The following is a 27125-nucleotide window of genomic DNA, read 5'->3' as shown; positions in this document are numbered from 1 at the left end:
GATTGGATTTATAAATCTTTTTTTTTTTTTTTTTTTAACTGAAGCAATTGGGGTTAAGTGACTTGCCCAGGGTCACACAGCTAGGAAGTGTTAAGTGTCTGAGTTCAGATTTGAACTCAGGTCCTCCTGAGTTTAGGAGTGCTCTCTCCACTGCACCACCTTGCTGCCCCCAATATGAATATTTTTAAAAGGAATACAATTAGTGGCCTTGGAGAATTGATTTCATTAAGTCTAATTATTTCCCTAGCCTCCTTAATGAAGACTTCCCATGGGACCTTAGAACTTAGTTTGCTGCTCTGAGTTCTTCTTGTTTGAGATAATTCTGAATTAATGTTTATACATCAAAATGTGCATACGAGAGGAAAGGAGAGAGAGAGAGACAGAGACAGAGAGAGAGATTGTAACAAGAGGAGTAAGTTTTCATCATATTCTTTTGCATTTTTTTTTCAGGCTTTGTTTATGAAATTTTTTTTTTGAAAAAAATTTCAAAAACTATGTTTTAATCCACATTCAATCTCCATAGTTCTCTTTGGATACATTTGGCATTTTCCATTCCAAGTCTATTGGAGTTGTCTTGAATCATTGAATTACTGAGAAAAGCCAAGGTCATCACAATTGATCATCATACAATCTTGTCATTACTTAGTGTTCTCTTGGTTCTGCTTACTTCACTCAGCATCAGTTCATGTAAATCTTTTCAGGCTTTTTTGAAATCAGCTTGCTCATCTTCCATTACATTCATATACCATAATTTATTCAGCCATTCCCTAATAGATGGCTATCCTCTTTTATGATTTCTTTGGGATTTCAGCAGTAACATTGTTGAATCAAAGGGTATGAAGAGTTTTTATAGATCTTTGGGCCGAGTTCTAAATTGCTTTCCAGAATAGCTGGATCATTTCACAACTCCACTAACAATGCATTAGTCTCCCAGAAAAAAAACTTAAATTCTTTCTTTATATCAGTATTATGTAATGGAGGGAAAGAAAAAGAGGGATACTCTTAATTCTTTTCTTCCATACCTCACTCTCACCCTTCTCTTTTCTTTACTCTCTTTCTGCCTTTCTTCTTCTCTCCCTCTCTCCTTCCCTATTTTATATTCCTCACTGACTATTTGGAGCTTGGCATTCCATACTTGAAAATTACATAGAATGGACTGGTCGCTGACAATAAAAGGATAAGGATTAGTGAAGGGAAACTCCCGGGTTTTGTATCCTTGTCATGCGGACATTTGCCCAGTTGTGCTTACAGGTTTGGTTTGGAGTTTAAACTAGCGTTTTACTTTCTTGTTTTACTTTCCTTGAAGATGAGAGGTACAGGTTGTAGGGGAGAGGCAAAAGGAGAACAGAGGTAAAAGTATACTACTAGTTCGGTTGTGAAAATAAATAATCAGAAGAGGAAAAGTATCATTTTGTTTTGTTTTTAGGATCTGTGATTAGAACATGAGTCAATAGCATTTTTATTTTGGGAGGAAAAGGCTGGGTTTCTTGCAGTAGATTAATTCTATATTATATATTAACTCATTAGATTCTTACAGTGGTAAGGTAGGTATGATTAATTATACCCATTTTACAAATGAGAAAACTTGAGACAGTCAGACAAGCTAAGTGGTCACAGAATTAGTTGGTGTCTGAAGTGGAAGGTGAATTCAGATCTTTCTGATTCTCAAATCCTTTGCTCTATACACTGAACCACACAGCTGAACCAAATAACATTTCTTTAAAGTGCTGTTTAACACATAACATTTTTTCACTTCTCTAGGAAGACATTGAAGACTAGAATTCAGAAAGAAAATGTTGATGTGTGTTAGAAATCAAAGAAACAAAAACCCCCAGAAGGGATTTTGGTCTATCTGATTTTTCTTGTTTTAAATAAATTAGTTGCTTGGTGGCATACCTTGCTATCTTACCCCAAATTCCTATTTATTAAATTCAATATAATAAAGTTGTCTCGGTCCATAAGAACCATTTTCTATGTCTTTTAGGTTGTTGAATTGTAATAGTTAAAGAATTGATGGGGAGATAGTACAATATAGAAGACTGGTTTCTTGGACTGAGGATATTTTGTTTGTTTTTTTCACTTGAAATGTGGTAATTAGGCAGTGTCACCAAAACTTCCTGCTTCCTGTTTTTATATCTTTAGGCATCATAGAAACTTGCCACAGAATAATAGCAGAAAATAGTAATTATTTTCAAATTTTCATTAAATATTATTTTCAGTGTAGTTTGGTAAGATGGATCCATTGAGTAATATTCCAGTTATCTTTGGTGGCTGCTATTTTCTATTCTGGTGACTTCCTTTCTCTTCTGTCCTGTCCCCTTTTCTTCTCTTTCTTTATCTTTTATACTTTCCCCTTCATCTAGTTGTTAAATTTTTCTTTTGCTTTTTCATCTGTCCTCTTCAGGGATATGGGTTGAGCATTGTAGGAGGGAAGATGGGGATGACCTTTTCTTTTCCCCCCTAATAGTTTTCCCTGTTGATTATGCTTGGCTTATTTATATACTTTCACCTCTTCCCTTCTGTATGTCCAATATTTGTGAAAAGGTTAATTGAAGGTACAGATGTCATTTTTGACTGTGCACATGCTAACTGGTTGTGGCAGAGATTTGACCCCATATTACTGCATAAACAAAAGCCAGCATGAAAAAGCCCAAAACCTGCTTATCTATGTTCCCCTGATTCTGCAGCAACAAAGAAGAGAGCGTGAAGCTAGAAGGCAACAGGAGCGTGAACAGAGGAGGAGAGAACAAGAAGAGAAGAGACGCCTGGAGGACTTGGAGAGAAGAAGGAAAGAAGAGGAAGAAAGAAGAAGGGCGGAAGAAGAGAAGAGGAGAGTAGAGAGAGAGCAGGTGAGTCTATGAAAAAAGGCAACAATGCAATTATTTTTAAGGTATGTTTCTTTTGAGGTGATTAAAAAAAGCTTGATTTTTTTTTTTTTTTTTTTTTTTTTTTTTTTTAATTAAGGGGATAGAAAGTCACAATCCTGAATAAAGCAATGCATTTAGGAGGATTATTCACTGAATGTTTTGCCTTTTTTGGTAATTTAGTCATAAATGGAATATATAGCTACATGAGAATTATATGATCTTAGTATTCAAATTCAGTGATTACTGAACAGTAATTTTTTCAGAAAAGATACCTGAAAATAGCGTTAGCACCTAAATGCATCTCACAGAAGTTTAAGATTATGACTATAGTTAATTATTAACTCTACTTTTTTGGCTTAATTGTAATGGGTCTCTTATTGCATTGAAAAATTGCTGATAAAAAAATTGACGAAGGGTTTCAGAAAAATCAGTAGGAGCAAATTGGATCCTCTGGTGAGTTCAAATGCTGGATGATTATTGAGATCACATAAGAGAAAGTAAAAACAAAATTTTTCTGTTTTTTTTTTTTTTTTTTCCCTCAAGTCACTTTTTAGCCATTCCATTTTATTGAACTCACCTAATGACTATATTTAGAAATGACCATTAATTGTTGAAACAAATATAGATACAGTAATTTGATTGTGATTGATCCAGTTGTTAAGATATGTTTGTTTTCTATTACAGAATTATATTGGTTTGAACCAGATCACTAATATTATGTCTTCCCATTTTTTGTCTGTAAACTTTCTTTACTTTTAATTGCCCTTTAGAAAGAGAAGAGGTAGTTCAAATAATGTTCTAAGCTCACACTGAAATACTTACCTTGCCTAATTATGTCTTTCAAATTTGCTTATTCAGCTGCTCTACTTGTTTACTAAACTTAAATACCTCAAGTTTTGTAAGAGTTGGGTTTGCATGTACATCAGATTGCACTTCTATTCACTCATTCATTCATTCCACATATACTTAGTAAAAACCTATTTGTGCATGTGAATCTTGAAGCTTAAATTTTCTGTTTTCTTTCATCATGCTTGAAGTTGGTGCCTAGTTCATGGTATTTATTTAAATGTGCATTTGTTTTGAAATGTTATTTATATTTGTAATTAGGGTCTTTAAAGAATTCAATATATTTTCTGATTATTTCAGTAGTTTTGAGAGATTGAAAGAATTCAGTATGTTTTCTGATTACTTCAGTAGTTTTGAGAGGTTGATTGGCTCTTCTGTATTTTAGATGGAAATACTTACAAACTAATATTAAGTTAAATGAAGATACAGAGCTAGAAGTGGTCTGTTAGTGAAGCTTATACTTCATAAATTTGCACATTCTGCATCTCAACTTGTAAATTTTTAAAATTCTCAATGTCAGATGAAGACACAGAGCTAGAAATGTTCTGCTAGTGATGCTTATACTTTGTGAATTTGCACATTCTACACTTCAACTTATAAAGTTTTAAGATTCTCAATGTCACTTTTGTGACTTTTTCTTTCTAGAACAAAAATTACTATGATAGTCTTGCTATAAGGAGCATGCTTTGTGTACTACATATGTGTTTGTATATGTAAATTTGTGTTCTGTACAATGGGTAAATATATGCTAGGATTTATTTGTAGCTTGGACAGAATTATTTTCTTGAATTTTGAGATGATAGAGATAGGAAATATGTGAATGAACTCTTTGTCAAAAGACAATTACATTTTAAATCTGTGTATATCAGAAAATAAAATTAGTTTGGTGTCAAAATTTATTTGTTAATATTTGTCATTACTTATGGCAGTGGTAAATTTTAGTAAGGGTATGCTTGAGGGTGATGAGATTTTATGGATATAGAGATTGAAAAGAGGTCAGAATTGAAGTGTTTCAGTTAGTGGCTTTGGGAAAACTTGTTTCCTTTTTCTATTTGATGTTTGTGTACAGTAAACTCTGTTACATAACCCTTTACCAACCAAAATTCATAGCTAGCCCATTCTTTTGTTAAGTCTCTTTCTGACCACAGCTATGATAACATAGAAGAAAGTGATCTCTAGAGGTAAAAGTTCACAAAATGGAACTATTTTCCCATGAAAATAATTTTTTGGGGGCTTTAGAATGGTCCTTTCCTATTCCCTTACCTTCCTCCTCTGATACTTTTACTTATATCCTTTACTAGGGTAGGAAATTAGGTCATTATTATTAGAAAATTATTAGAAAGAGGGTATAAAATGATCCATATTTCTTAAAAGTGCTTTTAGATTCTTCATCTATGAAATGATGGGAATATGACTTCTGAGGTCCCATAAGATCTTAAGTCTATGATCCCATTATAAGATCCTTTATCTCATTTGAAATACAGAAAATTATTCTGTGATTTAGACAGATCAGGTACTATTTTACTCATTTTTCAGATTCAAAAAAAAAATAGCCAGAGTAAGATTTAATGACATGCCACACAAGTTGTCATTGGTAGAATTGAAATAGTAATCCAACTCTGATTCTCAACATACTGGTATTTTCATTATATCATGACAGTGTCTGGACTTACAACACCCAAGATAGGCATTTCAGCATTCAAAAAATACATTTTGGAGGTGATTAGCTGTTTTCATTATTTAATGGCTTTCCTTGTCAAAAGTTAAAAAAAAACAACAATAAAAGCCAAAGAGGGTCACTAAAGACTTGCTTTTTATTGTTTTATAAATAATTTTAAAATTATAAATAAAAAGACAATAAATTACAAAAATAAAATAAAGTTATAATAAAATTATAAATTAAAATTACAGAGTCGATAGCTTTTATTTATATTTAAATATTTACAGGTGACTTCAGAATCATCCACGAAAGATACAGATATGACCAGAAGTATTTAACTATGTTTTGTTGTATGCCTTTTTAAAATGGATAATCTCTGCATGGTATATATGTTAACTCTATTAACCAGAAGTTTTGATTAACCAGAACACCCTCAGTTACCCAACTACATAAGACAAGCAATAGTTTGTTATATTTATGAATCGAATTGTTGCTCTTCTAAAGTCCATAATTCACATCTCATCAGGTGCTCACATGTGTATACAAATACACAGTTACATGTTTAACTAGATTATGTGTCCCTATTTTATCATCTCAATAGGATTTTTTGGACCTATTTTAAGTCTAAGGCCTTTAAAGAATGTTTTTTCCAGGCAGTTAGTGAACTCTTGCCAAAGGTGTTTGGGGACAGAAGTTCTTGGTGTTTTCCACTTAGGTGGTTCTGATGCATTCCTTTTGAATAAATTGATTGCTGGGTAATTTCTATGTGACAGGAGTATATCAGGCGACAGCTAGAAGAGGAGCAGCGGCACTTGGAAATCCTTCAGCAGCAGCTGCTCCAGGAGCAGGCCATGTTACTGGTAAACGCACTGTATCTGTTTTGTTCCATAGCTTTAGGGTTCTTTTATCTGGCCAGGCCCAGGACTTTCCTTCAACCCCCAATTCCCAGTTAGGCACAGCTGCGCTCACTGTATGAACAATGGAGTTGTATTAAATGGACATTTCTGTTAATGTAGTGGGTTGACAAACACAACACTGAGAGGAATACTCTGGTCACACTGCTTTGGGCACATCCAGAGGAGGGCTTTATTTATTTATTTACTTCAGTAAGTTGAACTCTTCTGGTTTTGGTGATCAAGGTTGTTGTTTTTATTTGTTTGTTTTTTGTTTTCTTTTTTGTTGTTGTTGGTTTTTTTTTTGTGTGTGTGTGTGTGTGTGGTTTTTTTTGTTGTTGTTTTGTTTTGTTTTGTTTTTTTTTTTTTGGTTTTTTTTGTGCAGACCTTGGCATTTATAGAAAGAACTTAGAGTGCTTAACGTTTTGGATTCTAAGCACACACCACATAAAATTAACTGAGAGCAATGGTTTATTATTGTTACATATGTAGCCTTTGTTCTAAAAGTATCACATTTTTATTGAAATCATTATCTTTAGGGGGGAAGCCACTTTGGTCCTAATGATCCAATAATTATTATGGTTAGCAGTATTCTGTCAGGTTTTCCTACAGGTACCATGCCATGTAAAAATCCCTGTCTTTTGCTGCACCAATAAATCAATCAATAAATAAAAGGAGAGGGGGAAAAAAAACAGGTGGTCTATTTTCCCTCCAGGGGCTTGATTGATCCTTCTCTCCTTCCTAAAGGAATACAGATGGCGGGAGATGGAAGAACATCGACAGGCAGAGAGACTCCAAAGACAGTTACAGCAAGAGCAAGCGTATCTCCTGTCCTTACAGCATGACCATAGGAGGCATCACCAGCAGCAGCAACAGCAACAACAACAGCAGCAACAGCAAGAAAGAAATAAACAGAGCTATCACCCTCCTGAAACTAAACCTCACTATGAAGCTCCTGAAAGATCTAGAGAGGTAACTGTCTTTTTCGGCTAAAATGATCTGTCAGAGATCACCCAGCTATTAAGCCAGCATTCCTTTCTAGGATATTCTATAGCTGCCTCTGTGACAAGTTTCAGTTGAAAGATAAATTAAAGAGAAAGATAGGCAAACTGAATGTGCAGTGGGAATGATGTAGCCAAATTATCCTTAAATCTTTTTAAAAACAAGTTTGAATAAATTTATTTTTATAAACCTCTTCTAAAGATAGGGGAGGGAAAGAAGACCAAGGATATATGACAAGTATGTTATTGGACTGTTTAGCTATTAGACATAGAGTTACAGATTACCACATAGCATTTCAAGGATAGGGAAATTTGGCCATATGGTATATGGTTTCTGAGTTTTTTGGACAGTCCTAATCCTGTGAGTTAATGAGCTAATTCTTGAATATTAGACAACACAGAAGGAAGGCACTAATCTTAGAATTGACTCAAAGAGATAATGACATTTACAGTATATATATTTCCTTGTAGAGACCGTCTGTAATCTCATAAAAACATACTAAATTTAAATCTGTTAAGAGCTCTATGTTTGGTCCCCTTTAACCAGATAGCTCTGCTGTTTTTTAGAAGACTGTGGGAAAAAAATGGGTTTGTTTTGACATTTTTTTCCCTAGAAAAATATGCAGGTTTTTAGTTTTTTGCTTTTTGAAATGTGCTTTAGTTGCAGCTAGCTATGAAGATTATTTTTGACTACCTTGTACTAACAAACATTAACTGTTTTCACTTTTTTGTCTTTTTTTGTTTTTCTGAAGCAAATTCTAATGTTCCTTTTTATTTTGCTGCCTTTAGCTCTGCTTTTTCTAATAGCCAAGGACAAATAAAAAGGCTTCATGAAAGACTAAAGTCTTAGGAAGCCTCTATAGCTTTTTAAACTCTAGTTCACTAACAGTGAGTTATGTCTTCTATGCAGGTGGAAGATAGATTTAGGAAAACTAACCAAGGTTCCCCTGAAGCACAGTCTAAGCAGACAGGCAAAGTTTTGGAGCCACCAGTGCCTTCAAGATCAGAGTCTTTTTCCAATGGCAACTCCGATTCTGTTCACCCTGCACTCCAGAGACCAGTGGAATCACAGGTAGCAGCAGGAAGTATGGTTGGGTCAGGGGGATCTATTGAAATATCTCACCAAACTCTAGGACTGCCCTCTGTGCTGCAGATAAGATTGTTTTCATTACCACTTAGAGAGTTTGAGGATGAGCAAAAGAGTTGTTTAGAAAGGGGGATATAAATTAAAAGGAGTAGGTAGTGGAGAAGGTTCTTTTAAAAAGAACCCTGCTATTTGGCAATATTTATACAACAAATAATTATTAAATGTGTTTTGTACATTAGGCCTTCAATGTGCAGGATGCTGTAGGAGACATAGGGTAAAAAAAGTATAAGCTCTTTATTTGAGTTTATAATCTAGTCTAGTAAGAGAGATTAGACTTGGTTACAAATTAGTGGAATGCAAAGCATGAAAGCCCATGTTCAGGAAGATTGCTTCTGGCAGCAGAAGATGAAGAATAGCCTGGGGGAGGAGATAGTCTTTGAAGTGATCCTTGAAATGAGGGCGTACAGGATTTGGTAGACAAGCCAGAACAGAAGAGACTAAAAGCAACATGAACAAAAACATGGATATAGGAAATTACTTCCCTTTAACATGCCTAGTTGTCTAGGAATGTTAAAGGGGAGTAGTGAAAATAAGATTAGAAAACTTGGGCTTAATTCAGGTCAGAGGCCCATTAATGATATAATATTAGTTGAAATTTCAGTTTTACTCTAAGGTATGCAGGATGCTTTATCAATTTTTACCTTGTTTGATTCTCACAACAGCCTGGTGAGGGAATTTTTACTATTTATAGATGAGAAAAACAGCTGCCTGATCCTTAATCTTCTTTGATCTCATCTTCCTCATTTGTGAAATGATCAAGATTGGACTGAGTGACCATTGTGGCCTCTTTCAGCTCAAACCTTTGATCCTACAAGCATGAGAGAGAGAAAGAAATTTACCTAGGGTTATGTAGTCATTCATTGGGTCAGAGGCAGAATTTTTTTTAGTAGGTATTTGGAAGCCACTAAGAATCGGTTCTCTGGAGATGATATAGTGGGTAGAGCACCAGCCCTGGAGTCAGTAGGACCTGAGTTTAAATCTGGCCTCAGATATTAGCACTGTGATCCTGGGTAAATCACTTAATCCCATTTGCCTTACCCTGCTTACACCATTCACCCCCCAAAATATTGTTCTGCTTGCAGCATCCAGGATGGATTGGAGTCTAGAGGTGAGAAGAGCAGGTAGAAACTTTTATCGTGGTAGTCCAAGTTAGGTGAAAATGGTAGCAAAAAAAGAAGATAGATCACAAACAGAAATAATCTGATTTAGTAGCTGTTTGACTGACAAATGAGTTTATAATGATTCTAAGATTTCAAGGTTGGGAGTTTGCTATTAATGGAAATAATGAAGTTAAAAGAAGAGTTAGGTTATATTACATTGATTCATCTTTACTGTAAAGATCTAGAATAAAATATTTCTTTCTGTACCTTGCCTTTGTTTTTGAAGCTGAAACAGTACCTAACCTGTTTCAGGCCTGTGGCTGCTGCCTGCTTTGCAATACTATTGCTGGGTATCTTTTTGCCAACACTGCTTGGGCATCATTTGTCCATGTTGAATTGTGGGGAATGGGGGAGAATGGATGCTAACTGATTTGCAGAACACACAACTCAACCTGCATTGAATAAAAAAGTTCACTTTGTTGAATTTCTAGAGAGCCAGCATACTAAGAGAATCAGAAGTATATCCCACCAACTCAAAAGGCTTGTGAGGATCTGCTTAAGGAGTCATATAATTTGGCACATTAGGAACCAAGTAGAAGTCTCATGCAGTTTTTCAGTGTCCAGTGGTTAAATTAATGTCCTAATATACAGCAGGATTTTGTTTTAAAATTTCAGATGGGCATGACAGTATTCTTAAACAAGCATTAATTTGTAGCAATGATCCCTAGGATATCAGTATTAAGCCCAAGGAATTAAAATTAACAGGAGGAGAAAGGGTAGATATAAAAATATTCCTCACTGGGAAGAGGGAACCTTTTTTTTTTTTTTTTTTTTTTTTTTTTTTTTTTTAATCTGCAGAAACAGTACAGGCCTAAGCAAATCCTTTACCTTCATTGGTAGAATCTTAGAATAGACAGGGAAGGAGAAATAAATTAAGAAGAGGAAAAATGTCAGAAAAGGAGAGAATGGGAATATCTAGAAAGAAAAATAGTAATTAATATGGTGAGGGATATACTGCTTGAGTAACAAGTCATAGAAATTTTCTTAGATGCCAGTCAGGAGCCTTTAGCTTGTCTGTACACAGTGGCAAGAATCACTTGGCCAGGGTTTTAATGCTCTTATATTCCAGGTTGGATAAAAAGAAAGTGAAGAGGTATTTCCCTAAAGCCTGAAGATTTATTAACTGTGGAAAGAAATAATTTTATGAGCATGAATATCATTTATGGAATTAGGAAAATTGGAGCAGGCTTCCAGGCTAATGGACTGAATTTTCCTGTCTTCTATTCCTAAAAGCAATCTATCCAGTCTGTCTTACACAACAATAATTCTTGCCTAAAATAATACATGGTTATGATACATGTGAAACTTTGGTAATCTACTCAAGTAGAATATTATTTGTTATTTTAAAAAATATATATTTTGGTTTCATGGTACCTTTTCTTAAAAATTAAAAAAGCCCTTCATTTTTCTAGAGGCTTTAAAAATTATTATATAAATCTCATGTTTAAAATGAGGATATTTGATAGGTAGTACCATTAACCCTATGTGAAACACATGCAGCCTACCACAGGATTTTTATGCTTATATGCATAATGATGATACAATTATTTTGATTTTTCTGTCCTGCCTTTTCTTAGTATTCTTGATGTTTTAGTATTCCTTTATGTAGTTTAATAGTAATTAGTTAAATTCAGCTGACTAATAATTGTCATATTATTGAATTACATCTCACCTCTTCACTTCCACTCACCCCTCAAAAAACCCCAAAACAAACCCAGCACTATGTTGCAAAAACTAGTAGGATGTTTTTTGAAAATAGAAGGGTGAAGAAGAAAAGATTGGGGTAGTGTTTTGAAAAGTTGGGGATTTAAAAATTGTTTTTAGAATGAACTTTTCTGGACTGTAATGTCATAAAGACATCTGTCTTTTAATTTTTTTTATATGAATGTGCTGCTTCTTTGCTAATTGTGTTTGAAATTTAATCTAGCAGGTAATGTCAAGATGAATGTATTTTGGTTTGCATGTTTGACAGTGGTCTTTATCCTTTTTTTTCCCCTCCTTTCCTGTTCCCATCTTTGACATGTATGTGCATGTACCACATGGTTCATTAAAACTGTAACTCTCTAGGTGTGCATGGGGGACCCAGATTCTTAAGTCAGAGGAACCTGATCTTATTGCCCAAATGCGTGTTCTCAAGGACTTTTCTTACAGACATACCTTTACATTTTTCTACATGTGTGCCCTCTGGGTTGCTTTATTTTCTGCTAAGTGCCTTGCCTTGTCTTGCCTTGCTTTGCCTTCCACCATCTCTAGTTTGTGTTTCCCTTCTTGCCATTTCTTCTCTTTGGATTTGGTGTTGACTGGAAAGCCAGTTTTATGCAGAACGCATTGAATGTTTTGTGTTTTGTTTTTTCGTAAGGTACAGTGGTCCCATCTGGCATCTCTCAAGAACAATGTTTCCCCTGTCTCGCGATCCCATTCCTTCAGTGACCCTTCTCCTCCCAAATTTGCACATCACCATCTTCGTTCTCAGGACCCATGTCCACCTTCACGCAGTGAGGTGCTAAGTCAGTGTTCTGAATCTAAGTCGGAGGTACCCGATCCCACCCAAAAGGCTTGGTCTAGATCAGACAGTGACGAGGTGCCTCCAAGGGTAAGGAGTAGAAAGACAGAAGATTATATTTTTTATGGGTGTGGTCACTCTTCATCAGAGTTAATGGGGCAGTGAAACTTAATAGAAGGGTCTATGCTATGGGGAGGGACATTAGAAATAGATAGTTGTGCCTAGCCAACAGCAGGTGGAGCAAAAATTATTTGAGGCTTAAGCCTAGAAGAAATAGGCTTCCAGATCAAATGCAATTAGCATTGACAGATGTCTTATAATGGCATACAAGAGCCATGTTATTTATTTCACACTAATAACAAAACACTTAAGTATTCGGGAAGATTTAAAGAAGACAATCCAAATGATAGGATCCCCAAATCATAAGAAAATTTTCTTACTTACTTTTCCAAAAAACACTTTTTCTCTCCTGAGATTATAGAATGATAGAATTTAAAAAAGAGAGACATTTGGGTAGATTTTTTTCCCCCCTACACTTGGAATTTGCTTCTTCTGAATATTTCTTTGCTTCTTGCTAGTTTCTCCCTCCTGCTGACTCATGCATAGATCACTGTTCAGTTCCTTTAGGAGCGGTTTTTCCTGTTTCTCACATTATTTCAGCAAAATGCTTTGTGTGTTCCCTGCCACTGAAGATTCAGCCAAAAAATCATATTCTTTTTAAATGTCAGAGATGAGAGAATATTTGTGTTGGCTCCATAGGTATCTTAGATGAAGTTCTCTGTAATTCCTCATTGGATGCAATTTGAGGAAGCTTTATTAGCAGTAGAGAAAAGGAATGGTTGGGTCCATCTTAAGAGTTTGGGTAACATAATTAGAAATTATTTAAATGGCATCCTTTGGTGGGATTAGCTTTTTCCTTCCTTTTTTTTTTTTTTTTTAAGTGATGTAATTGCCTTCTTTCTCTGCCTAAGGTACCTGTGAGAACAACATCCCGTTCTCCTGTTTTATCTCGCCGTGATTCTCCACTGCAGGGCAGTGGGCAGCAAAATAACCAAGCAGGTCAAAGAAACTCTACAAGGTAAGGGAAGAATAAATGACTGGGTCAGGTATACTCTGTTCTCTTGTACAATTTTTTTCTTTTCTTTCCTTTTCTTTCCTTTTCTTTTCTTTTCTTTTCTTTTCTTTTCTTTTCTTTTCTTTTCTTTTCTTTTCTTTTCTTTTCTTTTCTTTTCTTTTCTTTTCTTTTCTTTTCTTTTCTTTTCTTTTCTTTTCTTTTCTTTTCTTTTCTTTTCTTTTCTTTTCTTTTCTTTTCTTTTTTTTTTTTGGAGGCTGGGGTTAAGTGACTTACCCAGGGTCACACAGCTAGGAAGTGTTAAGTGTCTGAGGCCACATTTGAACTCGGGTCCTCCTGAATTCAAGGCTGGTGCTCTATCCACTGCACCATCTAGCTGCCCCTCTCTTGGACAATTTCAATGTTCTTCATGTTGCCTTTTGGATAGGGCATTGGAAAAAAAAAAAAAAATATATATATATATATATATATATATATATATATATATATATATACAACTATGTGATGTCTGGACTTCTAGACAAAGACTTTCTAGAAAAAGAAAAGCTGCTTTGAAAATCTGTTACTTTTCTTCTCAATAAATGGTAATAGATGGTTCTACAGAGAATGGAGACCTGTGAAACAACTTTGCCATTTTAGTAGTTAGAAAATGACTATTAAACCATGTTTAACTTGACATGAGTAGGAGGAGGAAATTAAAAACAAAGAGTTGATGTCTCCCTAGCATTGGTAAATGATGCCAAATGCTCAGAAGGGAGCAGAAATCTAGGACACTAATTTCTCTTTGGAATATTTATTCCATTTTTCATTGCCCATCTTTCTTCATGAATACTTTTGTATTTCGAATCTCATTGTAGGAATGAGAATGCAGGTGCCTAGCTATGATGACTAAGTAAGAAAGCAAAATTTAATTCAGCAGTGATTATTAAAAGCAGTATGTACAAAACACTGTACTAGGCACTGGAGACGCAAAGGCATTTCTAAAATATTTTCTGCCCTCAGATAGCTTATATACTTGGAATGGGGTGGGAATGAGGAGGGTATATCATGAACATAATTAAATACTAAGTATATACAACATAATATGCAATAAATTCAAGAGGGAAAGTATTGATAACTGGAGGAGTCAGGAAAGATCTTGTGTAGCTAATGGGCCCTCAGTTGTGATTTAAAGGAAGTTAGGATACAATAAAATAAAGATGAGAAAGAATTACAGTCCATACATAAGAGAATTACTAAGAAGGCGAGCTATGGCATGTCATATATGAAGAGCTAGCAGGTTGCTGGGACATGCATAAAAGAGAGTTATATGAAATAAAATTGGAAAGGTAGAAAGGAATCAGTTTATGGTAATTTTTATATGCCAGGTTGAGGATTTTTATCTTATCTTAAAAACAATAGGGGAGCATTAAAGATTTTTGAGTAATAAAATGCAAGAAACTTGTCAGTAATAATGTTGATGATAAATAATAATAATATCTAGCATATATTTAGCACTTTACAAATACAACTGGTACAGGTACATTACATAATACAAATGCAAGAACATCATACAACTAACGAAGTTGGGGATTAAGTGATTTGTGTAGGGTTACACGGCTAACAGATGTCTGAGGTACAGATTGGAACTCAGATCTTCCTCATTCTAGTTTTACTGTGCCATCTAGCTGCCTCAGTCAATGTCAATCTTAACAAATTTGGGGTATATCTATATAAGAAAGTTGTGACGCTTTCATCATGGGTCATTCCAGGATTTTGAGCATAGATCTTGAGGAATTGAATTTCATTAGTGTAGAGATTTTTTTCTTTAGAAATCACTTAACATATTTATAGCTCTTGGGATATCATTTTGGCCTCTCAGCCTTGTTGCCCCTTAATAATAGAATTTGAATTTTTCTTTTTGAAGTTTTAAATAAAATGTTCTTCATATTCTTGAGTGATTTCAGTAGTAAGTATTAAATTATATTAAATTGTATGAATGGCAGAAGCAATCTATCGTCTCTCTAATAATGAAAGGCCTTCCACAATCTGTACTCATTTATTGTTCTAGTCTCATTTCATACTTCCTTTCATATACTTTGTTTTCTTGTTAACTTTGTTAACTTGTTAACTTGTTTTCTAGTTAACTTGTTAACTATCCTGTCCTCCCTTATCTCAGCATCTCTGGGCATGATGTCTCCATAGGGACTCATTCTGTCCTTCAGAAAACTTTCTTTTCTTTTAAGATCCTGTTTACATGTCACTTTCTTAAAGAAGTCTTATGCTAATAGTAAATTTTTTTTTTTTTTTGAGGCTGGGGTTAAGTGACTTGCCCAGAGTCACACAGCTAGGAAGTGTTAAGTGTCTGAGACCACATTTGAACTCGGGTCCTCCTGAATTCAGGGCTGGTGCTCTATCCACTGCGCCACCTAGCTGCCCCCTAATAGTAAATTCTTCAACTTGAAAAAGCTATAAGCCAAAAATGAAGTGGAGGAGGTGTTGGTGCATGATTTTTTTTTTTGTTTATGATTGTGCAACTTAGTGCAGCCTCTGAAGCTAAAATGCCACAAAGTATGGGTTAGTTCACTACTGTTTGTGCTAATTTTTCCCTAATAGTCAACACCAAGAAAACATAGGTCTTCCATCAACCAGCACTATATCATCCATATATGGAACCATCAATTAAAGCAAAGGGTAAAGTTTTGAGTGCTGTGGATATGCTATTACCTTGGAAGTATACTTACTAGGGATGAACACATTGATAATGAGATTGACACACACATTGCCAGTGCTTGGGTCAATGTTAGGGAGGCTCCAAAGGAAAGTGTAGGAGAGGAGAGACTGACTAAAATGAAGGTCCATTGGCAGACCTTATTGTTGTATGCCTGTGAATGAAACCTGGGCAGTATACCACCACTATGCCAAGAAACTGAATCACTTCCATTTGAATTATCTTAGGAAGATTCTGAAAATCATCTGGCAGGATAAGTTATCAGACACTGAGGTCCTGGCAAGCATTCAAATGCTTCTGCAGAGAGGACTGCTCTTGATGATTGTCCCCATTGTTCAAATACTATATGTTTGCTTATCAAAAAGATTATTTTATGGAGAACTCACACATGACAAATAGTCACAATGATCAGAAAAAGCAATACAAGTACACTCTCAAGGTTTCTCTTAAGAACTTTAGAATTGCTTATTCAAGCAATGTATATATTGTATAATACAAGCAATGAACTGGGAGACTCTGGCACAAGACCTCAATATGGCGTGTTCTCATCTGAAAAGGTATTGTCCTCTAAGAACAAAGCAGAATTGTTAGAGAAGCTACCTCAAATGTTCATAAGAACTATTTGTACCTGACCTGTGCCAGAGCATTCTGAGCTCCTATTGGTCTGATCAGCCATAGTTGGACATGCTGTAACTCTAATCTTACATAGTGATGTCCTTTTGCTCTTCTTCAAGAATGAAGGACAACCAACCAACCAAGAATTAGATGTGATCCTTCCTTCTCTGAATATATCTCATAAACTCACTTCATCTCTTCTATGTCTTTTTATCATCTAACTTGTATTTATAATATTCTATAGCTTTGTCCCCTACTTGATTATAAATTCCCTATAGGGAAGACATTCTGTCATGTTTGAATTCATGTCCTTAGAACCTAGCACTGTGTTTATTCCTTTGAATATGCAAGAGATCAGTGATTTCTTCATAGTGGGAAGCACCCTGTCCCAGTTCATATGTGTCATAAGGTAAATCCTAGGAAGTTGTTTGAGACCCACATAAGTTATAAATATCAAAGGCCAGAGCTACTATCTCTTTTTTACTATATACAGAATAAAAGGGCTTAATGTTTGTTGAGATTACTTGAATACATACATATTAGCAAGTACTGATCTGTTAACAGATTTCTTAATTGAGATCCTGTTCATAACCCTTTTATGAAAAATGATAATATGTCTTCTCAAATAAAACCCTGTTCTTTGATTATAGATGGGGATCAGTCAATACATCGATATATTGAATAAATCAGAATATTGTAACACTACTAATATCTATGATTCTTAAACTATATACATATTTTCTTCATTTTTATTTCCTCCCACACTTCAGTCTCTAAAGTGAACCAAGGACGACCTAGATATTCTTTTTTAAACATTTGCAATCATCACTGGGGTCAGCAAAAAACATTCTTGCCAAAATGACAGCCTAAAGCATCCATAGGAGAAGTCAGATAATAGGATGATGATAATAGGAGGGAAGAAAGAAAAGATAAAAGTGCATGTGATGAAGATTATAGGAGAGATCACAGAGACCAGGTTCTTTATTGATAAGGAGCCTGAGACCCAGAGAAGTAAACGGACTTGCCCTTCAACAGTCACAGAAATAATAGTCATCCAAGGGGAGAATTAAGCCTGTATTCTCATAGTAAGGCATAGTGGTGGTATACTGTCCAGGTTTCACAGCCTGTGTTCTCATAGTTCTCATAAGTAATGTGTTAAAACATATGGTATTTTTAAGAACTAATGAGACCAAAAATCACATTACCTGTTAAAATAGAATAGCTCCACATTAGTCCCATTGCCAACCTGCTTTCTTTTGCTTCTTATACCTGATTTCTAAGAAATTAGTAGGGGTCAGCAAGGTGGCCCAGTAGATAAATCACCAACCCTGGAGTCAGAAGGACCTGAGTTCAAATCAAGTCTCAGACAAGGGAGGCAATTGGGGGTAAGTGACACTGATCAAGTCAGTCTCCTTTCTCCTCCTCCCCCCACAATAACTAAAATAAAATTAAAAAAAATTAAAATTAAAAAGACCAGTGGTTGTCATAGAATTAATGTTATGTGCTACCCATTTCTGTCCTGACTTATGTTACAAAGGAGGGTTTTAAAAAAAAATTTCTTATGATACAGAGATTGTCATTTTCTCTCTTCCCTAGGAAGTATAGAAAGTAGAAAAGAATTTGGTATTTTAACTTGCTATTAAGATACAGTAACAATATTTTACATAAGTGATTTAGGTCAATTCCTAATTGATAGTTTGATTTTATGTTTATGATTAGATTCTTGTAATTTGAGCTGATGAAAATAACTTTTTTTCTGTCTCTCCCCCTTTATTCCCCTATCCTTCTCTTTCCAAATAGCAATATCGAACCCAGACTGCTGTGGGAAAGGGTAGAGAAACTGGTGCCAAGGCCTGGCAGTGGTAGCTCCTCAGGTTCAAGTAATTCGGGCTCACAGCCAGGGTCCCATCCTGGGTCTCAGAGTGGATCTGGTGAACGCTTCAGAGTGAGATGTATGACTTCCTCTCTCTGCCTTTCCTATTTCTCTACTTTTCTTCTTCCTAAGAAAGACTTTTACTTTGTTTGGGGGTATGTTTTTTTTTTTTTAAGTCCTAGAGTGTTATTTTTGCTAAAGATTTCAAACAGTTTCTATTTTTAGTTTTAATTTACTTAGGAAAAAATTATCAAAGAAATTTCCCTGTGCTATGAAAAACAGATAAGGAGTTTGTGAACTTGTAGAAGATAAAAATGAAGGAAAGAAGGCCTACAAGAATCAGGAATTAGGGGAATCTTCCTGGTGGAATATAAGCTTTTGTGGAATAATTAAAGTAGGAATGAAAGTAGGGAGGTGGAGAAGGTTCAGCTAGAGGTTAGACAAGGCTTACCTTGAGCTATCATATCATACTTTGGGGGTGGGATAGGGTAAAAATGGTATATTTAAATAATAATCATAAATATCTTTCCTTCCCCCCCCCCCCCCCCATTTCTGGGATTTGGTCTTGACAGCATCATCAAAATCAGAAGGTTCGCCATCCCAGCGCCATGAAAATGCAACAAAAAAGCCTGAAGAGAAAAAAGAAATCTTCAGACCTCACAAACCTGCTGTAAGAAAGTTGTATCCAAAATCTTCTTACCACTTTTTCCTCTCCCTTTGAGAGGTTTTGTGTGTAAAGACTCATGAAACACAATTTCTGCTGCCTTTTGTATTGAGCCTATGGCCTGATAGTCAATCTAGAAATGAAATAGTTTTCACTTCACATTTATTTGTGGTAACCTTTCTAAGAGATGTTTTGTAAAATCAAAAAGCACTTATTAAGCACTTACTGTGTACGAAGCACTGTGCTAAATACTGGAGAAACAGAGAAAAGCAAAAATCGGCACTGCCTTCTAATGTGTCTATAATCTTAGGTGATGTGGGAAAAAGAGAACCTGCCTTAAAAACAGAAGACTTAGTTAAATTTCAGCTCTGCCATGATCATGTACTATCTTTGTAACCCTAATTTTTTATAGATTTTTCTAGTTATACTGCCAGAATGTAGTTTTTTATTTTGTTTTTGTTTTTTAATTTAAATTGAATTAAATCAGGTATATCTATATCTATATCTATATATCTATATCTATCTATCTATCTATCTATCTATCTATCTATCTATCTATCTATCTATCTATCTATCTATAATCAAGGCTTCTCAAAAAGACTCATCTGGAGTTGAGGCAAAATTAACTCTTTCATTTATAGGGAAGAATTTTACCTCAGTACACAGGCATCTGTTTATCCAGTCCACAAATGGTGATCTACAAGATTCTTTTTTTTTTTTTTTTTTTTAATGCTAGTGGGATCTTGCCTAACTTAAAGTTTTATCTCCTCCAGTGCTTACCTCTGTACTCTGAATGTTGCATAGATGTCTTTTATAAATATATTGAAAAATTATTTATTTATTTATTTTTAAAATATACATATTACTCAAATTCTCCTTTGGTGAATTGGGTTCTGGTTGTAATATCAAGCCTTTGCTATTCTACAGTTCTTATTAATCAATTAATGACCATTTTCTGTTCATTCTTTCTTTCTTTTGTGTTGCTCCCTGTTTTCTCCGTGTGTGACTCCATCATGGTGATCCCACTCATTCAAACCACAATTTTACTGAATGATTCAGGGAGAAGTGGTAAGCACTCTTTTTAAAAACTGAACACCAAAACAATTACTTTCCTTGATTTTTTTAAACTTAATCCTTTTCTAATTTTATGTATCATCTCCTTTTTCAATTGTATATGTTTTGTTCACAGCTTTAAAGGTATGTGTTTAGATATTAGAAATTTCTTCCTTATTTTTCCATAAGTTTTTCAGATTATATCCCAAAATGTACTATATTTGTTAAATTTAAATTGTAATTGTTTAATGCCATAAAATCAGTCACATTGAAGTTGCGTTTATAGTACAGTTTGTTTTCCTTTTTTTTCCAAGTTTTGTTTCTTTGTAGTTATAATAACTAATTTTTGTTAAGTTATTATTGTTAATTATTATATATAATTATAATAATTATTATTTTAATTTAATTATTTATTATTATATATAGTTATTATTATGTATAATAATAATTATTATTGTTAAGATATTGAGATTTTAAGCAGATTTGGGCTATATTATTTCATACAAATTTTAATATAATGACAAGAAAACTTCTTATCTATCCCAGAAAAAGGGCCAGTGAGTTAGATTTGCAGAAGATCAATTATATAGGGTTGTGATTTTTTTTTTCCTAATTGAAAAATGGATGTTTTAAATTTCATTCTAATAGACTAAATATATTACTTCTTCAGATTCTAATTAACTGTCTGGTAGAGATTTAGTCTTAATTTATTCAGTGGAAACAGTGACTCAAAATCAGTATAAAAGTTTTATCAGTATCATGTCAGTTCATAAAGAGGCATTTTTTATTAAGAGGCAAAGACAGAACTTTAGTTGGTAGTCATGTTTTGGGCTCAAAGAAGACCAAAATGAAATCACTATATTGGGTTCAAGGTGCAATTTTTCTGACTTTAGCTGATTAGACCAATATTACCTTGGAAGGCACTACCATAGATCAGGCACAAATAATCCATATGAAGAGCCAGTAAATTAGTGAGAAGATTGAATGTAAATGCTTGTAATCCCTGGTCATCCTTCATTTCTTCATCCTACCATTCCTTTCCCATTAGGACTTGACTGCATTGGCCAAGGAACTTCGAGCAGTAGAAGATGTGCGACCTCCTCACAAAGTAACAGACTATTCCTCATCTAGTGAAGAATCTGGGACAACAGATGAGGAAGATGATGATATGGAACAAGAAGGGGCAGATGAATCCACTTCTGGACCAGAGGACACCAGAGCAGTGTCAGTTTTGGGTATATTTTGGAGAGGAAGAGAGTAGTTGTGTGTACATTCTTCTACTTAGTTTCTTCTTAATTTGAACTGTAGGTACTTTTAAAAATTAAATGGCCAACTCTTAGTTTTTCAAGATTGTTGAATATGCAAATTTGACAGTTCTTTAATATAATCAAAAATCATTTTTCTGTACTTATAAATTTCCAATTTGTTTTCTTACCAACTCTGCTGCATGAGGAAATACTAAATTGATTTAATTACGTAAAATGAGTTACCAGACTGATGTAATCAAATAAAAAATTTTAATCTAAAATTTTGGTTAAATCAATTTGTAATTTGTTTATTAAGGGAAAATCTCCACATGCTTTTTTGGGATGAGAGGAAAAGGCCAGGGAGAGTGGGGAGAGTTTTTCTTCCATATCGGCTTTGAAAAGAAGATGACATTTTAAGTGGAGATAATATGTTTCTCTAGCTATGGAAACCTGCCTTTTAACTGTTTATTTGGTTAAACAGATCATCTCTGAATCTGAGCAATGGAGAAACTGAATCAGTGAAAACAATGATTGTTCATGATGATGTAGAAAGTGAACCTGCCATGACCCCATCAAAAGAGGGTACCTTAATCGTCCGCCAGGTACTGTTTTCTCTTCTGACTTGACAGAAATGTAGTTTTTCTGTTAGTCATTAACCCACTTGCTCATTCACTCATGCTGCTGTTTCTACATTTTATCTGTTGTCCATGTTAATAAGACACAGAGGGTAGGAGAATGGTTCGGGGGCTCTAGCTACAGGTGTGTTGTGCATGAAGAGAAAATAGTAGCCTTCCACCTCACATTGTTGCCCTTTGCATGTCTGTCAGTGGTTCTCATCCAAGCACTTGTGCTGAGTCTCTCATAGTCTGTGTACCCAAAGTAGAAAAGCTACAGTTGTTAAGAGGGTGCCCAGAATCGGAAAACAGATCTTATTTCTGTAGCAGAGCAACACACTGGTTCTGAGGAGGACACTCAGCTCTGAACATCTCTCAGGCTACAGGGTGAACGTGTCCCCGGGACAAGCTAGACAAAAACACTGAGAGAGGTGGGTAAATACATTATAGGATGAGCCTCAGAGAGAGTGACAGGTTGCAGATTTTAGGGTTCATAAGGTCTCTTTTTTATGTTTCAAAATGTTCTCTCATACTTGTTGCATATTTAAATAACTCCCTTTGTATGTGTGTGATCTCACAGACTTTTCTTAGTTTGTGTTCCTTAGTTTTTATACTGGAATATTAATAGTCATTGACAACATATGTTTATTGCTTAAATAGCTAGAACAGTCCTCCAAAAAGAGTTTGGATTTTTGCCTATGGGTATATTTCAAGGTGCAGTATCTTAGTCAGTAGGGGGAAAAAGAAATGGAGAGTAATTTCTTTAGTTTTAGATTGTCTGACACCTAAAAGACATAATTGTTTTGTTGGCCTAGCAGGAATATCAGGTTAAACAGTCAAGTTGTGCTGGCCAGAGGAGGTATCTTGATTTCTGTTGGCTCAACACACATCAACTTTCACCTCGGGCATCTAATAAAGGAATTGTCAAAAATTGGGTCAAAATTAGCCCTCATTTATAGGGAAGTTTGACAAATTACACAGCACTTAAAAAAAAAAAAAAAAAGGAAACTGAGAGTCATTAGGGTCATAGGCAATTGCAGCAGCACTTGAGCCAGACAAGTGTGCCTGTTTTTTCTACAGAGTACAGTTGACCAAAAGCGTGCCAGCCACCATGAGAGCAATGGCTTTGCCGGTCGCATTCACCTCTTGCCAGATCTCTTACAGCAAAGCCATTCCTCCTCTACTTCCTCCACTTCCTCCTCCCCATCCTCCAGCCAGCCGACACCCACCATGTCCCCACAGACACCCCAGGACAAGCTCACTCCTAATGAGGTATGTCTCTGCACCACAGCTGGCTGCTTTTGTAGGGTTAGACCAAATACTGCCTAGTGGCTAATTTGCAGAAGAAGTCTTGCTAGTCCCCCCTTTCTTATCCCCCACCCTCCATCCTGCTTCCCATCCTGCTTTATTCTGTCACCTTCCCCTTCTCCTCAACTCCAAGTAACATGTTTCAGATCTGCATACAAACCCCTAATCCTAGCTCAGTTCTTCTCTACCCCTATTTGAAACAGCTTCTCCCCCAAAAAAACCAAACCAAACCAAAACAAAAACAAAAAACAACTTGCCAGTTCACTCTTTACTTTTCTATAGTTAGTTTAGTTGCATGGCTTTCTTTATATTCAGTTTTTTAAAAATCTAAACTAAACTGGTTGCTGTGTACTGAGACCCATTTTATATTTGAAATGGTTGAGGGTAGATGGACCTTTTTTTGATCATTTGATGAAATCTGCCTTCTACATTGTATTAAAATCAATAAACTATAATGAAACTTGGTTAAGTAGACTTGCTTTATACCTAGACAGCTTTGTAGCAGGGGACTTTTTGATTCAGGCTGCCTCTTTATGAAGCCAGCCCTATTATATATAAAGGGGTTTTAGTTTTGCACAACTGCTTAGAGTTTGAAAGATGCCAAACTCTAAGGGAGTTTGCTTCCCAGGGGAACCTATCTATCTGGGAATCATAAGTAAGAAGATTAGTCGTCTTTGAGTGGTTTTCTTCTCCCTCCTTCCCCCCTCGCTACTATCTGGAGATTCTGTTTTCTTTGAGGGCTTTGAGTGGTGTTCTGGGTGCTTATTGGACTGAATCTGTTGTCTCTTGAATGGGGAAGAAGGTGATAGAGTTTTATTTTCTAAGTTAAAGGGGGGAGAGGGGAGAGATCCTTATGAATAACATTTTCATAATCATGCAGTACAATAAGCAAGTTTTTGTTAGATTTTTGTGTATAGATTTGGTGGAGATATGAGTGAAGTTGATTTCTGAAGATAAGATGTAAATGTAAATTTGACCAGCTTTGGAAAAACAAAACCTGTTTAATATCCTGCCTTCCCCTGCATGCTACTACATTGTTTGGAAAGTGAGTGTAAATAGGAGCATAGCCAAATCAGGCAAATAAATGGCTATTTTCAGTAATGTATTAGATAATCAATGGCAGAGAAGCAGATTTACCCTCTAGCTGAATTGTGAGCACTCAATTAAAATATTTTGGTCAATTCTACCTAAAGAGACCATGATAGCAATGCTAACAATAACAGAACATGTCAGTGTGTCCAGTGGGAGTATTGTAGATATAGGTGGTCTACGGACTGTAGCACAGTAGTGTTGTGACCCATCCCTGGATTGGAAACGGTGGAAGGCAATTTAAATACTTTTCTTTGTTCTGTAGCGGCACCCTACCTACACTCACATTCTTTCACCTTTATAATACATATACATACACACACATTTTAAACTTAGTGCCATTTTGCTCTAATGTGTGATGTTATCATTATAACCCTTAACTCACTAAACTGGCAAGTTTATTTTTTTTGTTCTGTTTTTAATTGTCATTCCATTTCCACTTAACAATCTGTTGTACTTTTCTTCTCTTTGGGTTTTTTTTTTTTTCTTTTCTTTCTTTTTCTTTCTTTTTTTTCTTTTCTTTTTTTTTTTAATGTATGAAATTATACTATTTAAACACCAATGATTTTTTTTTTTTTAATTTAAAAAAAATCACCCTGGTGGTTATTTCACCATTTGCACGTTCCACGTTAATGAGCCCTTGTTTAATATGCAGATCTAATAGCTTTATTCATACATAATAATTTTGGATTAGCCTGCTGCAACTTTCTGGCAAGAGGCTCAGTTTAAAATAAAAACTGTACTAGAAAATGGGAACAATTGAATGCTGAAATTTATTAAGTCCAAGGAAGAACAGATAGAGTGTCCTAGATGGATTTGATTTTGTCATGCAGAAAACCAAATTAATTATTTGGTGAATCAAGTTCAATTTCAGAGAACATGAGCATCCATTTTGACAATTTCAATTAGAAATCTTTAACACCCTTCCCCACTTTATTCCCCCAAATGCCTAAAATAATGAAATACATACTGGTGGTGCTAGCTGGTAAACAGTATCTTAGATGAATCATTCTTATATCTTGGGAAAAAAGGATGATCCTTCAGATCATGCCTCTCAAAATATCCCATTTCTCTAACACTCCCTTTGGAATCTACGCTAAAATGGAGACTATGACAGTGAGAGGGTTATGTGTGTGGAGTGTGTAGGTAACATTGTCACATTGACACATTTTTTGAGAGATGCTGGAAGAAGGGGTGTAGGGTCTTTGTATTGTTAAAATAGCATAATTCTAAAAGTGGTTTGAAAAATGTTGATTGTTTGTCACTCTTATTGTCATTTATATTAATAAAGTTGAAATTTACATTGCAGACTCAGTCCGCTAGTAACACACTCCAGAAACACAAATCTTCCTCCTCCTTTACACCTTTTATAGACCCCAGATTACTACAGATTTCTCCATCTAGTGGGACAACAGTGACTTCTGTGGGTAAGTAAAAGCAACTGTAAGAAAGCCACTGAAAAGTAGGGTTTCAGTGTCTTGAGTTGCTTATCCTTGAACTTAGCTGAGTCCTAACATGGGGATTGCTAAAGAGGGGCAGCAGTTTGTTTGCAAAGAATGCTTTCATCTTGCTTGCATCATTTGATTTGCAGTGACCTGCATAGTTTTATTTCATTTTTCCATTTGCATTCTTTACAGAATGAGACATTTCTTTCCTTAGTGAAGTATCCACCATTTACATATGAATGTCTTTCTTAAATTAAGGAAGAGCAATTTTGACCTATTTTTAGAGGTTGATTTTAAATGTGTTTTCTCTGTTTCAGTGGGATTTTCTAGTGAAGCAATGAGATGTGAAGCAATAAGGCAAGATCCTACCCGTAAGGGATCAGTTGTTAATGTGAACCCTACAAATACTCGACCACAGAGTGATACACCGGAGATTCGTAAATACAAGAAGAGATTTAATTCTGAGATCTTATGTGCTGCCTTATGGGGTAGGTGATCTTTTATCTTCTTCCTTATTTTCTGTATTTTCCTCTGTCTAGATATATAGTGCCCTTGGGTGGACTTTTATTTAGGGATACCTATGAAGGTTTGAATTCTGTAGCTAGAGTATCCAATAGAAGGTAAGTTATGATTTGCTTCCTCTCTTTCTTTTCCAATTAGGAAACATATCATTTCTCTAGGGGATACATCTACCGGTTCTGTACAGATCCATTCTAATATAGTTTCACTACATTTATGAACAGAGGTTATATGAGTCTGATCACTTATCTATTATTTTGTACTTCTTTTAGGAATAGCTTTTCTCAGTGGTTTACATTATAAAGTACCAGCATGTTTATGTATATTGCATTTTTCCATATTCTAAGTCTATTTTAATATTTTTATACATTTTATTAATTTGATCTCAGCTGCCCTGTGAGCTTAGTAGGGCATATTTTATTATCCTCTTTTAGCGTATAAAGAATCTATTACTCGTTCAGAGTTCAGAAAACTAGTAAATGGTAGATCTGGACTATAAACTAAAATCGTCTGACATTGAGGATATTATTCTTGTTGCTACAAGATTTAGAGGTGTTGGGTTTGAAGTTTTTTTGGAGGATCTGAGTGCTCTGCAAACTCAGTTGGCAGTTAGAAAAATGAGACTGACACTTTAATGACTCTCCAGGATTAAATTTATAGATGTGTTTCATCAAGTATATAAGTATTAAAGTATGTAAGTATTAAAATATGGAGAAGAGGTAATCTCAGAGAAGAGAAGAGAATTTGGAACCTATATAACTGGAAGAAGAGAAGAGATGATTGAAGAAAAATTATAAGAATTTTAATTCTTCAATTATTGGTAATATAAATCAGGAGAT

At 35.0% G+C, this 27125-nt stretch overlaps 1 protein-coding gene across 9 annotated transcripts in view; it reads left to right on the top strand.

Annotated features, from left to right (window-relative positions):
- The window catches only part of MAP4K4 (mitogen-activated protein kinase kinase kinase kinase 4), a 239599-nt gene that overhangs the window by 188876 nt on the left and 23598 nt on the right, over nt 1–27125 (top strand). The window contains exons 13-26 of one of the 9 annotated variants that reach the window (XM_074299752.1): nt 2688–2849; nt 6147–6233; nt 7014–7238; nt 8178–8339; nt 11934–12167; nt 13049–13155; nt 18275–18426; nt 18920–19017; nt 20071–20079; nt 21113–21288; nt 21793–21913; nt 23006–23197; nt 25632–25749; nt 26085–26255. In XM_074299752.1, the coding sequence (XP_074155853.1) occupies nt 2688–2849; nt 6147–6233; nt 7014–7238; nt 8178–8339; nt 11934–12167; nt 13049–13155; nt 18275–18426; nt 18920–19017; nt 20071–20079; nt 21113–21288; nt 21793–21913; nt 23006–23197; nt 25632–25749; nt 26085–26255 (2014 nt within the window). The remainder of the gene's footprint in view (nt 1–2687; nt 2850–6146; nt 6234–7013; nt 7239–8177; nt 8340–11933; nt 12168–13048; nt 13156–18274; nt 18427–18919; nt 19018–20070; nt 20080–21112; nt 21289–21792; nt 21914–23005; nt 23198–25631; nt 25750–26084; nt 26256–27125) is intronic. The other 8 variants (XM_074299754.1, XM_074299753.1, XM_074299755.1 and 5 more) reach the window with 8 other exon arrangements.

Source organism: Sminthopsis crassicaudata, chromosome 3 (genome assembly GCF_048593235.1).
Source record: "Sminthopsis crassicaudata isolate SCR6 chromosome 3, ASM4859323v1, whole genome shotgun sequence".
In the NCBI taxonomy this organism is placed as follows: domain Eukaryota; kingdom Metazoa; phylum Chordata; class Mammalia; order Dasyuromorphia; family Dasyuridae; genus Sminthopsis; species Sminthopsis crassicaudata.
Note: the sequence above shows the minus strand (reverse complement) of the source record. Positions and strands in the feature narration are given on the sequence as shown.